This window comes from Triticum dicoccoides, chromosome 2B (assembly GCF_002162155.2).
Source record: "Triticum dicoccoides isolate Atlit2015 ecotype Zavitan chromosome 2B, WEW_v2.0, whole genome shotgun sequence".
NCBI lineage: Eukaryota > Viridiplantae > Streptophyta > Magnoliopsida > Poales > Poaceae > Triticum > Triticum dicoccoides.
The window spans coordinates 39840282-39854780 of NC_041383.1; the positions used below are offsets into that span (position 1 = coordinate 39840282).

The following is a 14499-nucleotide window of genomic DNA, read 5'->3' on the forward strand; positions in this document are numbered from 1 at the left end:
CGCACCGAAGACGGCCAAGATCAGCGTCTCGTACTAGGTTTCAGGGAGGGGAATATGAGACATAATGAGTAGAGAGGGGGATAGTTGTGGCCGTCGGGGATATGACGGTTCATGCGTGGGACCGCGACCTTGTATTCCTCTCGGTATCTAAAAATGTTATATAGAATGGGTGGGACCGCGACCTCATACTGGAATAAACAAAAACGGCCTGCTGATCCTAAATTCCACGTGTAAGTAGTAAACCTAACCGGTATGTATCTCATCCGCTTGAAAAGACTTAGAAATGCTAAAAATCTGACATCAAATTTTTAGGCCCGAGGATGACAAATTTAGTTTATGCAAGCATGGCAATTTTCATGGCAAAAGATTAAACTGAGCCAGACTCATCATGCTCACCAACTCAAATTGCTATCCTCGTTGAACATAACTTATCATAAAAAATGTTCGATATATCATACTCCCTCCGTTTCTTTTGCCTCCGCGTATAAAATTTGGTTAAAGTCAAACAACACAAAGTTTGAGCAAATTTATATAAAAAATATGAACATCTTCAATACTAAACTATATAGTATGAAAATACATTTCATGGTGCATCTGATAATATTATTTTTTTTATTGTGAATGTTGGTATCTTTTAAGTAAAGTTAATCAAACTTTGTAAAGCTTGTCTTTCATCAAACTTTTTTTTTGACGGGAAAAAGAGTTGTCTTTCATCAAACTTTATACGTAGACTAAAAAAAACTCGGAGGGAGTACATTAAAATCTGATTTTTTTAAGGGTATACTAAAAAAATCTTCTGATGTTCAATGGATATTCTGTTCCAAGGATTTTGGCAGCCGCCAAATCTAGTGCACAAAACGAGACTGCAGCGGGAAAATAGGATCGCACAGAGGCGATCTAGGCAGGTGACAAGGTTCCCTTGCGCGCCGCCGGTGGCGCCGCCGGTTCCCTCTCTCTCCGTCGGCCACTCCGGCGGCGGGAGGGAGGGGGAGCCTCGGGTCTGTTCACTTGGTGCGTCTGTGGTAGGTTAGGGTTGAGGGAGACGCTGCCGAGGCCATTGCGGTGGTGTCGCGTCGTAATAAGTTTCTCCGGGCTCCGTTCGCCGTCAGGCAAGGCTTTTGCCTTCGTCTAGGAGCCAGCGGGGTGGGGGATCTCCGGATCTCGTCGAGGTCGCGGGCTATGGTGGATGGAGGTCCATTGGCACTGGCCGTTTGGGTCCTCAGATTGGCGATGGATGCAGGGAGACGAAGACCCTTCTTCTTCCTTGTTGGTATGATTTGCTGCTGTTGTTCTTCTTCTATCTCTGCGCCGATGCTGGTGGGAGATTCTGCTTTGTCCGGGCAGAAGCCCCAGCCGCGGTGCTAGACCGGTTTGATGACTCGAGTTCTCTTCCTTCCGGAAGGGACACTTTTCGCGGTACTCAAAGCCAAAGATGGACGACTGTTGCAGGATGTCCATGCCCTCTCCGCACTGGTGTCAAGAAAGGAGGAAGCAGCGTGGCGGCAATTGTACCGTGGTCGAAGATGATGACCTGCTTGCGCTTGGTTGCAGATCCTTCTGCTGCAGGGGTCTTCTCTTAAGATCCAGGGATGATGACATGGGGCTCCGGAGATCTTCTTGTGTTACGGTTGTCTTAGGGTACTCTAGGTGTTCATGGTCCTTTGTGTTTGCGTTTTAGTGTGCTTGTAAGGGTCATCTACTTTATACTGTTTCGTGATTTGAATGAAAAATTCTAAAAAAAAAAGAGAGAGATTTTGGCAGCCACGAAAGTAAACAGAATGTTTGTTGTCTCAGAAAAAAAAAACAGATTGTTTGTTTTGATTTGACTGTAACCGCCCGAGCGGCCTCACCGCCGCCAATGGAGGCCACCTCCTCAACCTCCTCCGTCTCTCCGATCCCATTCGCTTGACCACTCCACGAAGGACCAGCGCGTAAGACATGGGAGGAGGAGGACTCCCGTGGTGGCTGGTCACCACCGAGTGCACGCCGCCGCCGTCGTCGTCAGGCTCCCTCGCCGGCACCCTCGCCTTCATCTTCCTCTCGCCGTGTCCGCAGCGCGCGCTCCTCGGCACCGTCGACCTCCTCTTCCTCCTCGCCTCGCTCCTCCTTGTCCTCGCCAAACGCCGAGGCTCCGGCCGCGCGGCGCCTGAGCACGAGGCGCTGCTGCCGGCGCCCACCGCGCCGTCGCGGCCCATCACAAGCGGTCATGCCATCGCGCTCGGCGCGTCCGCGGTCTTCGCCGCGGCGTCCGCCGTCCTCCTCGCGATCGCGGCCTTCCTCCTGCCGCCCGCGGCGTGGCTCTACGCGGAGTCCGCCTTCCTCGCCGCCCACTGCGCTGCGCACGCCGTGGCCGCGTGGACCGTGGTCGACGCTTCGCGGAAGCCGGCGGCCGCGATCCCTCCGAGGCACCTCCGCGTTTTCTGGATCGCAACCGCCCTCTGCGCCGCACTGTTCTCAGCCTCCGCGGCGATCCGCTGCGCCGGCGGCTCTCCGCTCTTCCCCGATGACGTCCTCGCCTTGGCCGGCCTGCTCCTCTCGCTGCCTCTCCTGTACATTGCCGTCACCACCACCTGCACGTTACGCGATGAAGGGGACGGACAGGACCAAAACCTCAGCGCGGCTGCGGCGACGCCGTACGCCACCGCGTCATTCCTCTCGCGCGCGACCTTCAGCTGGATCAGCCCACTGGTCACCAAGGGGCACGCCAATGACTCCCTCGCCGCGGCCGGGGACGTGCCGCCGGTGTCGCCGGCCCACAGCGCCGAGGCGACGTACGCTCTGCTCGCGTCCAACTGGCCGGACGCGGCGCGGAAGTGGCGGAGCCCGGTGGGCGTCGCGCTCTGCCTTTCCTTCTGGCCGCAGCTCCTACTCACCGCCGCACTCGGCCTCGTCCAGCTCGCGGCCATGTATGTCGGCCCCTCGCTCATCGACCGCTTCGTCGAGTTCATCCGCCTCGGGGGCACGCCATGGGAGGGCCTCCGGCTAGTCCTCATTCTGCTCGTCGGCAAGGCGGTCCAGACGCTGGCTTCGCACCACTACAACTTCCAGGGGCAGCTCCTGTGCATGCGCATCCGCGGTGCGCTGCTCACGGCGCTGTACCGCAAGTCACTGCGGCTGTCCGCCGGCGCGCGCAGGGTGCACGGCGCCGGCGGCATCGTGAACTACATGCAGGTTGACGCCTGGGTCGTATCCGGCGCCATGCACGGGCTGCACGACCTCTGGCTGATGCCGCTGCAGATCGCGGTGGCGCTGCTCCTCCTGTATGCGTACCTCGGCCCGGCCGTGCTCATGACGCTCGTCGTGATCGCCGCGGTCGCCGTGGTCACCGTGTTCGCCAACAAGCTCAACATGGGCTACCAGTTCAAGTTCGTCGAGGTCCGCGACAGCCGCGTCAAGGCCCTGACAGAGATGCTCAACCACATGCGCGTGATCAAGCTGCAGGCGTGGGAGCATACATTCGGCGACAAGGTTCGGGAGTTCCGGCGGGCCGAGGTTGGGTGGCTGAAGAAGATGATATTCTTCGAGTGCGCCAGCACCGTGGTGTACTCCAGCGGGCCCGTCGCCATGGCCGCGCTCGTCTTCGGGACATACCTCGCCGCCAGAGGGGAGCTGGACGCTGGCAAGGTGTTCACGGCCACCGCCTTCTTCCGCATGCTCGTAGGGCCCATGAGCAGCTTCCCGCAGACGATCGCCATGTCCGTGCAGGCGTTCGTGTCGCTCGGCAGGCTGGACAAGTTCCTGTCAGACGCCGAGGTTGACAGCGCCGCGGTGGAGCGTCTTGGCAGCAGCGGCTCCAGGGATGAGGTGGCCGTGAAGGTGCAAGACGGAGTGTTTGCATGGGACGTCGAGGGCGGTGAGGGCGAGGAGAAGGATGTCGGAGGGGAGGAGCCGGTGCTGAAAGGGGTCGAGATGGAGGTGAGGAAGGGCGAGCTCGCGGCGGTGGTCAGCACGGTCGGCTCCGGCAAGTCGTCGCTGCTGTCGTGCATCATGGGAGAAATGCACAAGGTGTCCGGCAAGGTGAGTGTAGCACTTTTATTTGAAATGAACAACACCAGCAAACATTCAGGGTCCTTTGATTCAAAGGATTTCTGAAGGAATTTTAATTCTCAAAAAAAATATACTCCCTCCCTCCCTCCCAAATTAGTTGAATTAGATTTGACTCAGATACAAATCTGAGTCAACTAATTCGGAATGGAGGTAATATATACATGAGTTGTCTGATTTGTAGGACTGCAATCCATAAGATTTTTGCTTAGAATTTGTTTGCATTAGATTTTATAGGAATTTTTTCATATACTCTGACTTTGATTCTTGTGTTTTTCTTATTTGCGATCATTCCATTGTGAAACAGAGAAGCTCTTAAGGCCTCTCTGGGTCGCATGAATTAAGATAGTAAGTTAAAACAAAAGGTCATGTGATTATGTGAAACTTGTGAACAGGGTTAAAAATTTCAACGAAATTTCACATATATCAGTGGGTTCCAGAATATTTTTAACCCCGAAATTTTGAGACAGATTCAAGCTGATTCCAAAATAAATTCAAATTATGTTAGAATTCATTAAAATTAAGTGAAATTTGAAATCTCACATATTTCAGTGAGGTCCAAATTTTTTTTCTGAAATTAAAAACCTTGGTTGTGAACAAGATTTTTTTGGCAGGATAGATTTCTATACAAATTTATGTGACAGTGGAATCCTGAAAGCAGTGTGTAGGTAAAATAGGGTTGTCCATCAGTCCTATTGAACTGCACATGCTATACTTTGTCACAGTCTACAATCCAAGAATATACAAAACCGTTTTAGAGTACAAATTAAGTTGAAGTCTAGCTTAGAAGACACTCTGCACACTCTTTTATTCAACTTCTGTTCTCTGTTTGCAGATAAGCAATGTAGATATAAACGTCACTTGCAGTCCAATTTAAAACCGTACACGAGAAAAAATAAATAAGAAAGAGCTGGGAGAGAAAATATTGTAGCCGTTCAACGGGAGATCACGAAAAATTGTGCTAGGAAAAATCATCACATGGATAGTTAGCTCCACTAGGAGAGAGCCATGCATATTTCTGTGCAGATGATGATATAAGGATTCACAAATTCATACATTGACATTGCAGAGCTTTTCTAGTTTCTAGAATTAGGCCACCCACAATTTCTAGAAAAACAGAACTTTTCTGTCTCTCAAATCAGCTTAATTACTTTTCTGCCTCAGCAACATCTGTCTTATATTGTCTTTTGTCTTTGATATAGGTTAGCATATGTGGGAGCACAGCATGTGTCAGTCAGACAGCTTGGATCAGAAATGGAACCATTCAGGAGAACATCTTATTTGGACAGCCAATGCATCTAGATAAGTACAGGGAAATCATACATGCTTGTTGCTTAGAGAAAGATCTAGAAATGATGGAATTCGGCGACCAGACTGAAATCGGAGAGCGTGGGATCAACCTCAGTGGTGGCCAGAAGCAACGGATCCAGTTGGCTACAGCAGTTTATCAAGATTGTGATATATATCTTCTTGACGACATATTCAGTGCGGTCGATGCTCATACTGGCTCAGCTATCTTCAAGGTAAATCTTATTTTTCTTTATACTAATGGACATTAGAAAACTTCTAAACCAATTTATGTTATATATATCTTCTTATATTTTATCCAGGTCTATCAAGTTTTTGCTAAGTACAGTGCTATGCTAGTATTTTAGTTAGTTACTAAGCTGCAAATTAACAGTTAGCCTTGTTCTGCAGGAATGTCTCCAGGGCATACTGAAGAGCAAGACTGTTTTGCTTGTTACTCACCAAGTGGATTTCTTGCAAAATGTGGATACTATATTTGCAAGTTCCATTTTTCAACTCCGCGTATTGATTTTGGAGAAAATAGAGTATACATATATTCTTGCTTCAGAAATGAATAAGCGAATAACTCGGAACATATTGCAGAGCATCACTAGAATGTTTTGTTTTTGGTTCAGTAAGTAGAGAAAGAACAACTGTATTCTTCATACCTATGGTTCCTAAAAACTTTCTCTGTATGTTTTTCAAATCTATTTAGTCTTATTTTAGTTATCTTTACCTTTCAACATATGCCATACTTATATGGTACTATGTGAAAAATAGCACCGCGATGTTACCGACATATACAGAGATGAAGCAGTATTAACTTTTTTTAACACCTATACTGTATTAACTTGTGTGTGAATATGCAGGTAATGAAAAATGGTGGGATTATTCAGTCAGGGAACTACGGTCACTTACTAGATTCTTGTCCAGAATTTTTAGCACTTGTGGCTGCTCACCGCAGTTCCATGGAAGCATCTGGGGTGCAAGGTCACAATGTTCAGAACACTGAGAATTGCCCAGCCACCACAGTACCACAAGAGCCCCCTTCTATTAACTCCAACTCCAGTAACGAAAACAGCGATGCAAATGCCGTTGCGCCGAGCACAGAAGCAGGTTCGTCGAAGCTGATCAAGGAAGAGGAGAAGGAGAGTGGACAGGTAAGCTGGCATGTGTACAAGCTATACGTCACAGAAGCTTGGGGCTGGTGGGGAGTTCTGCTCATTCTAGCGTTGTCTGTGCTGTCAGAGGGCTCCACAATGGCAAGTAACTACTGGATGTCATATGAAACATCAGGGGGCACCATATTTGATATCTCAAAGTTTCTTTGGGTCTATGTTTCGATAGTCGCCGTTTCGATTATGTTTGAATTTATTGCCGTTCTTTTCCAAGCATTTTTGGGGCTTAAGTCAGCCCAGGCCTTTTTCAGCAAGATGTTAGACAGCATTCTGCGAGCTCCGATGTCATTTTTCGACACCACTCCTTCGGGCAGGATCCTAAGCCGGGTATGTCTTATGAGGCCATAGATTTAGTTTGTTTACCTTCCATGTACACAGATGCAATGATGTGCGTATTAATTTTTCAGGCATCAGAGGACCAGACTAAAATAGACGTTTACCTTTTATTCTTTACGGGTGCCGGCATATCGATGTGCATTTCGGTGGCTAGCAGCATTGCCGTTATCTGTCAAGTAGCATGGCCATCAGTCATAGCAGTGCTTCCCCTACTGCTTCTTAACATTTGGTACCGGGTATAATCCAGATGCTACAATGCATCTTAGAGGACTCAACTAATTCTTCATATCACTAAACCTTATGTGAATAATGACAAAGTTTTCTTTTCTGACTTTTCTTAATGTTCCTCAGAATCGTTATATTGCAACATCCCGAGAGCTAACTCGCCTTCAAGGAGTAACAAAGGCACCGGTTATTGATCACCTCACCGAGTCCTTTTCGGGCTCTCCAATTATAAGGTGCTTCGGGAAAGAGGATGAATTTTGCCAAAAAAGCTTGGACATGATTGATTCGAATTTGCGCTTGTCTTTCCATAATTATGCAGCAAGTAGGTGGTTTGGGTTTCGCCTGGAGCTAATCGGCACACTTGTGTTGTCTATAACTGCTTTTCTCATGATCACTTTGCCTAGCAATTTCATCAAGAAAGGTATTGTTAAGTCTCCATCAACTGAGTATTTATAGAATTGCTTTACATAGGACAGAGTAGAATTTATGGCCCTCATGTTCCATATGTTTCTTTGGTCTAAATTTATCTGTTTTCTTGAATCCGTTATGAACTCTATAGAAAATTGAATCTGGTGCTAACTGTTAAGCATGGAAGGTATGTGAAGACGCAACTAATTGAGTACAGAACATGATGTCATATTGAATTTACCATTCATGGCTCACTCTATTCCTTCAAATGCATTATGTCATTTCTTCATTGATATTTGTTACTCTTTTTAATGTAGAATTCGTCGGCATGTCTCTGTCCTACGGTCTTTCTCTCAACTCCTTGGTGTACCATGCAATTTCCATAAGTTGTATGATAGAAAATGATATGGTCTCTGTGGAGAGGGTGAATCAGTACAGTAGCCTTCCTTCTGAGGCAACAGGGGCTTTAACAGATTGTCTTCGTCCCACGCGAAATTGGCTCCAACGGGGAGACATTGACATAAAGGATCTAGAGGTCAGGAATTATTCTTTTGTTTTGTTGATTCTTCCTTTGGCAAGCTTTTTGTAAGCTACTATTCTCTAGGTTATTGATAGAAATGAGCCACAAAATGCTGTTTGTTTAAATTCAGGTCAGATATAGACCAAACACACCTCTAATCTTGAAAGGCATTACGATAAGCATCCGCAGTGGAGAGAAGATTGGTGTTGTGGGAAGGACTGGCAGTGGCAAGTCAACTTTGATCCAGGCGTTGTTCAGGCTTGTGGAGCCAGTGAAAGGCCAGATCATCGTCGACGGAGTCGACATTTGCACTCTGGGACTTCATGACCTGAGGTCTCGCTTCGGTGTGATTCCTCAGGAGCCTGCGCTCTTCGAAGGAACCGTGAGAAGCAACATTGACCCAATTGGGCAGTACTCCGAGGCTGAGATATGGCAGGTAACAGGATATAGCTACTGTGTGTACTACACGAACTTCCTCTGTGATACGCTGAGTAATTCATTATTTTTGTTGGTCTTAATTTATTATTATAAGGTAGAGACTGCTCTACCTTCTGTTTCAAATTAATATATTTTTTCCTATATACGCAGGCCCTTGAGCGTTGCCAGCTGAAAGACACAGTAGCTGCAAAACCTGAGAAGCTTGATGCACAAGGTATATGCTTATCATATGGGAATCTTGATCCTGTGTAGAATCAAGTGATACAATGCAAAATGGTAGTTCAGGCTTCATAATTGGTTCTGATCCTATAAGGATTCTGTGATACTGATCTTTGCTTAGGTAGAAGTATGTTTAACAATGAGAGATATTATGCAGCAGGGAAGTAAATGACATTGTTAGTAGAGATTATCACCGCACAAACTTGATTGATTGTTTTCAGTGCACTCTAGGCACGCATTTCATATTCTTCAGTGACAATAGTCAAATACTTGTTGCATGTTCGTTTGTAGTTGCGGACATGGGTGAGAACTGGAGCGTGGGGCAGCGGCAGCTCCTGTGCTTGGGCCGCGTCATACTGAAGCGCAGCCGGGTGCTGTTCATGGACGAGGCCACCGCCTCCGTCGACTCCCAGACGGACGCGACTATCCAGAGGATCATCCGGGAGGAGTTCCGGGAGTGCACTGTCATCAGCATTGCTCATCGTGTCCCGACGGTCATGGACAGCGACAGAGTTCTGGTGCTGGATGCCGGTAGGCTGCGCCGCTCTTCTTTTACACGAATCATACTGTGTGTTTCTCATGTCTTTCAGACAAGAAGGGAACTGCTCGTCTGTTTGAATTCAGTATGTGTATTTTATTATCATTGTTTCAGGTTTAGTCAAAGAATTTGATACTCCATCCAAGCTGATGGGAAGGCCATCAGTTTTCGGGGCGATGGTTCAGGAGTACTCAAGCCGCTCGTCGCAGGCAACCTAGATCAAGATTCAAGATGAAAAAGTTTAGAGAAACAAGTAGTCGTAGGAAAAGATGGATTCTAGAGTGAAATCTGTAAAGTATGCAGCAACAGGGCAATGAGCATATCTGAGTTCAGCATGCCTAACAGATATTGAGGACACCTCTGAACTTCTCCAATCTCTACAGTTTGTGCATCGCTGGCAGCCATGTTCGGCGCTCCAAAATCAAGACCCGGGGCTCGAGGCCACTTTTAGCCATCGCTCAACCGTGTTGCTTTTCCGGCTGCGTGAGGTCTCGGGGCAGCCAACAAGACCGGTGGCTGTAAGTTTTTAGGGAGGCTTGTCTGCCGTTCGGCAGGAGGCTCCAATCTTGTTGTATTTTTTCACTTTTTGAGAAAAGAGGGCCCTCCCCTCTCTTATTTCATTTAACAGAAAACCAGGGTCTTTGATTACAAGCTAGAGTACCAGATTACCTACTAATAGAAAGCAACTAAGGATTCCAGGAGGTTCAACCAGCACAAAATAAGGAACCTCATACAGCTAACCAGAGCATAACAAACGTATACATGTTCTTGAAATGAGGCTGGAGTAATCTTCATCCTTAGCAGCTTGCTGCAAACTGAAGCCGTGAAGATCTCATTTGCTATTTGCTAGATTAGTTTTGTTCCCCACATCAGCTCCCCTCGATTTCCCTGTTTTTGCTGCAGAATCGTCTGGGAATTAAACCGAAAACATAATTGGTGAATCAAGGTAGAAGGATAATTAACTCTCGTGTACAAATATCATTTCATTTCTCCAGAAAAATAGCAGCCATACCATAGAGACTAGATGCTTATAAACTTCCCGAAAAAAATAGCCATGCTCCAAAACAATTATTAAGATCAGTAGGAATATTATTCGGACTACAAGCACACTGTATCAAACTCTAGATAAGTCTTTATAGATGGCAAGAGAAAAAAATTGGTGGTCCACAGTTTCATCTTGTCCACATAAAGGACGAGCCTTGCTACTTGTCCATCCCCTTTTCAACAGGTTATCTTTGTAAACACACTATTTTTCTTCAATAACTATAAGAACACTTTAATCTTGGGAGGTATTTAACTTCCCACATAAACGTGTGTGGAAAGTTACTATCATTGATCCAATTTTTGATAGAGATTTGACAGAAAACTTACCATCAGCAGTAAGCATCCCATCTAACATTATCTCTATGACCAGATAACGCTATTTCATCACATTCTTCCTTCAATTCATTGCGCATCTCCAAAGAATCCTCCCGTAGTGTTCTTCAGATAACGCTATTTCATCACATTCTTCCTTCAATTCATTCCACATCTCCAAAGAATCCTCCCGTAGTGTTCTTTAGATAACGCTATTTCATCACATTCTTCCTTCAATTCATTCCACATCTCCAAAGAATCCTCCCGTAGTGTTCTTCTAAAATTGATTATATCACACCCTTTTTCAAACTTAGTGGCAACAAAAATGTTACTATCAAAACAAATATTATATGAACTAGCATGAGACTTACATAAATGTCTATAACCTAGCCACCAATCCTCCCAAAACCTGGTATTTTTACCATCTCTTATAATCTTCTTACATTCTGATGGAATCTCCAGATTTATGGTTAATGTCCAACAGACATTTACCATTAACATCTTTACTATTAAAAGGAAGTTTGCACTCATGATGGTAGCTTTGGTGTTTGTACGTTCGTCTCTCGTCCCTCCTCCCAAAACCACGGTTTGCATTAGCTCAATCAACTCAAATCAAATCTTACCAAAACTTCATCTAAATCAAAACATTTCTAGCTTGTCCTATCCATACCCAAATCCAATCAAATCTTAACAAACCTCAACAAAATCAAACCATTCCTTGCCTTTCCTATCAATACTCAAGTCAAATCAAGTCTTACCAAGATCTAGAATATGGTGGATGCAAGGTATATGTAGGTTGGTGTTGAACCACTAGAATATGTATGCCCCCGATGCTACGCACAGTCAATAAACCACTATGTATTAAAGATTGCTGCCTGCCAGAGACCCTGCTCGGTCTCAAATTTCCAAAACCATTTAGCCAACATAGCTTTAATCATATGTTACAAATTTTAAATGCATACTTGTTTATTTTTGGCTTGGCAAACAGTGCCCCAATTAACCAAGTGATTTTTTTCATCCTCTTGGCAGACCATCGTAGGGTTATGTGACGGGAAATTAATACTTGATTTTATCGTCAATTGAAGATCACATGCATAATATTTTGCTAGTTCATGTGCAATCCCACTGGCGATAATTTAGTCATATATGAATTAGTAAACGATCATGACTCTGACATCTTTTGACGTCTGTACAAAATCCAAGTCATGGTCTGCTCTATTTTCGCCGACATTTGGTAGGTCAAATACTTAATGATGAAAAAAAAACTTGGTGTAAACTTTGCTGAGTGTTTTTATGGAATACTCGACAAAGCGGACACGTGGCAGCTCCCGATAAGCTATGGCATGATTTTTTCGAGTGCCTGGCACACGATACTTACTTGAAAAAAGCAGCCACGTGTCACTACCTGATGATTTCTGGCAACTTCCATATCCCAAGGTTTGCCGAGTGTCGGGGTGGATGGCACTCAGCAAGGTGACCATGTGGTACCCTCTGGAAGCCCCTCCAGCGCCTATGACTAGCCCTTTAGCCGATTGCCTGGTTGGCTGCACTCGACATATCCCTCTTTGCCAACTGTCTTGCAGTTGGCACTCAGCAAAGTATGGACACTTGACACTAGTGATCTCTTCTCCGTGTTGTTCATACACCTATTTGCCGAGTACCCGATTACTGACACTCGGTAAAAAACACTCAAAAAGATGGCTTTGCCGGTCCTAGCACTACCATGTGTTGTTCGCCCGAGTGTAACACTCGGCAAATATTGGATGAGTATTTACCACCTTTTGCCTTCAATTCCGGCAGTGTTCACTATCATCCACATATAGCCCCTCCATTTTTATTTACTTTGCATATTAGCTTTGTCCGAAGTGAGACTTTATAGAGTTGGACCAAATTTATAAAAAACAATATGAACATTTATAATAAAAAATAGAGTGGTTGTGAAAATATATTCAATGATGAATCAAATAGTATCGATTTGGTATTGTATTCTTCTATAAAATTGGTCAACATTTACAAAGTTTGACTCCAGACAGGGTAATATGTGGACTAAATAAAAATGGAGTATCAAACTCTTAACCAAATTTGTCAATAACCAGTGGAATGCATTCAATCAGTTTGTCATAATGCTTGGGCAAGTAGAGCAACTTACAAAAGGATCTCTAGTTTTCCATAGCTGACTACTTTCGTGTATGCACTGCACATTGCAGCCCGCCAAAGGTAGTGCTTGTAGAGGGAAGTACACAAAACCTAGAAAATTTAAGTAATTAATCTGGAGCTCTGGGTTTTTGTTGGTCTGTGTATGGAAATGGCACCTCGCTTATTTCCTGTCGTGTGGAAGAAGTTTGTCGTGAGGATTTTTGTTTACACTTACGCCATAAACTACTTTAGGTCGCCTAATCTATCATATAATGGTGAATGATGTAGCGCCTTTAGGCAGTGGTACTGCCTGTTTCGCATGAAGGAAGTTGTACCACTTTCTTTTCTCTACCATCATAGATATTCGTGAGTAGACATTTTCTACCATGCTCATTCACCTCTTTGTTCTTGTAAACCATTGGCATATAATTGTACAGTTGAATATGCATTGATTTAGTATACATTATTTCATTCCATGGTGACAATTGTTGTTTAATTAGTGAAGTGTGAGTTTTTGAGAGCATCTAATACATGAATCACACATGTGTGATATTCTTTTCTGTAGAAGATCCTAGTTTTTTGTGAACTTGATACCTTGTGGTAGACTTTTAGTGTACTTGCTATCTTGCGGAACAGACTTATGATTTCTTCATGTTGTGCGCTACACATACATTCAGAATTCAAATATATTCATAAATGTTCATGTGGTAGGAGGATATATCATGATGAATAACTATTACGAGGTTTCTTATATTGCTGGAATAACATTTTTGCTATATAAATAACTTGAGATTTTTTTTACTTCCATAGAGTTTGATGATAACTTTTATTAAATAGTAATCGTAGTTTATAATTTTTTTACTGTTTCGCATGTGGAGATACTGGTAGCTCTCGGTGCCTCTCCAAGTTCTCTACTGATTTTTAGATTGGGCATCAACTAGATGCTTGAACCCTTACTAATAACAAGGACGCGATATCTGCATCCTAAAGACTATGTGATGAATGAGTTGGATGGCTCTTAAGTCACCACGACCTATCTCCGTCGACGACTGATTTTCTGGATTCATGCTTGCTCCTGACACTCACTTCGGGTCTTTAACTGAAATGCTCAACTATGGCCACCAAACTACCACGCCTACCCCGACAGTAGCACCAACTCGGAAAATTAATAGTGATCCCGGTGATTCACATTGTCGACAATCTGAGTATGTAAGGTTGGGGTTGTTAGAATTCTATTTTGTTATGTGTGGTCGATGGTTAACTTGTTTGCTAATGTACTGACCTAAAATAACATATTTATGCCAAATATTTTTATTTATTAATAAATTATTTTGTCGACATATGGTCAACAATACATTTTTTGTCTGGAGTGACTATGGCTTAGTTGATTATATATAGTTTATTAGAAAAATGATTAGATATAGTTTTTCTAAGTTAACACTTGATTCGCAAACACACTTGTTTTAAATATTTTCTTTCATTAAGGTGACATCGAATTCTTTGACTTTGAAAATATTACCTCAAAAAAATCTTTAGTTTAACTGATTGTTTCTGGATCAAAGAAAACAAAAGAAAAAATTGCATGGCTCCGCATATTAACTTCATGTGTTTGAATGCATAGTAGTATATGTAGGTGTTTTCATTTGTCCTGTTATTGTTAAATATCTTGGCATGGATGTACAATCTAACAAATATCTTGATAGGAATTCTCAAAGTGCATAGTTTTCTATCTTATGTGCAGTGAATAGAAGAATTTAGATTATGTAGTATTTCTACTAGGGGTTTGTCCTCGAACTGCTGACTTTCCTTGCTTA

The 14499-nt window shown here is 44.3% G+C and overlaps 1 protein-coding gene across 1 annotated transcript; it reads left to right on the plus strand.

The window, feature by feature from the left end:
- The first annotated feature begins 1938 nt into the window (after positions 1-1938).
- LOC119360363 (ABC transporter C family member 14-like) lies at positions 1939-9822 on the plus strand. Its single transcript, XM_037626030.1, has 11 exons — positions 1939-4017; positions 5247-5567; positions 5743-5829; positions 6201-6836; positions 6917-7081; positions 7197-7491; positions 7796-8013; positions 8129-8434; positions 8587-8650; positions 8947-9186; positions 9308-9822. The coding sequence occupies exons 1-11, from the start codon at positions 1939-1941 to the stop codon at positions 9409-9411; spliced, it is 4515 nt and encodes a 1504-aa protein (XP_037481927.1). The 3' UTR covers positions 9412-9822.
- Positions 9823-14499: the final 4677 nt, after the last annotated feature.

Coding starts and splice junctions, on each gene's coding strand:
- LOC119360363 (XM_037626030.1), top strand. CDS start 1,939: ATGGGAGGAGGAGGACTCCCGTGGTGGCTGGTCACCACCGAGTGCACG. Junction 7,492..7,795: donor TAGCAATTTCATCAAGAAAG/GTATTGTTAAGT, acceptor TTTTTAATGTAG/AATTCGTCGGCATGTCTCTG. Junction 8,435..8,586: donor CCGAGGCTGAGATATGGCAG/GTAACAGGATAT, acceptor CTATATACGCAG/GCCCTTGAGCGTTGCCAGCT.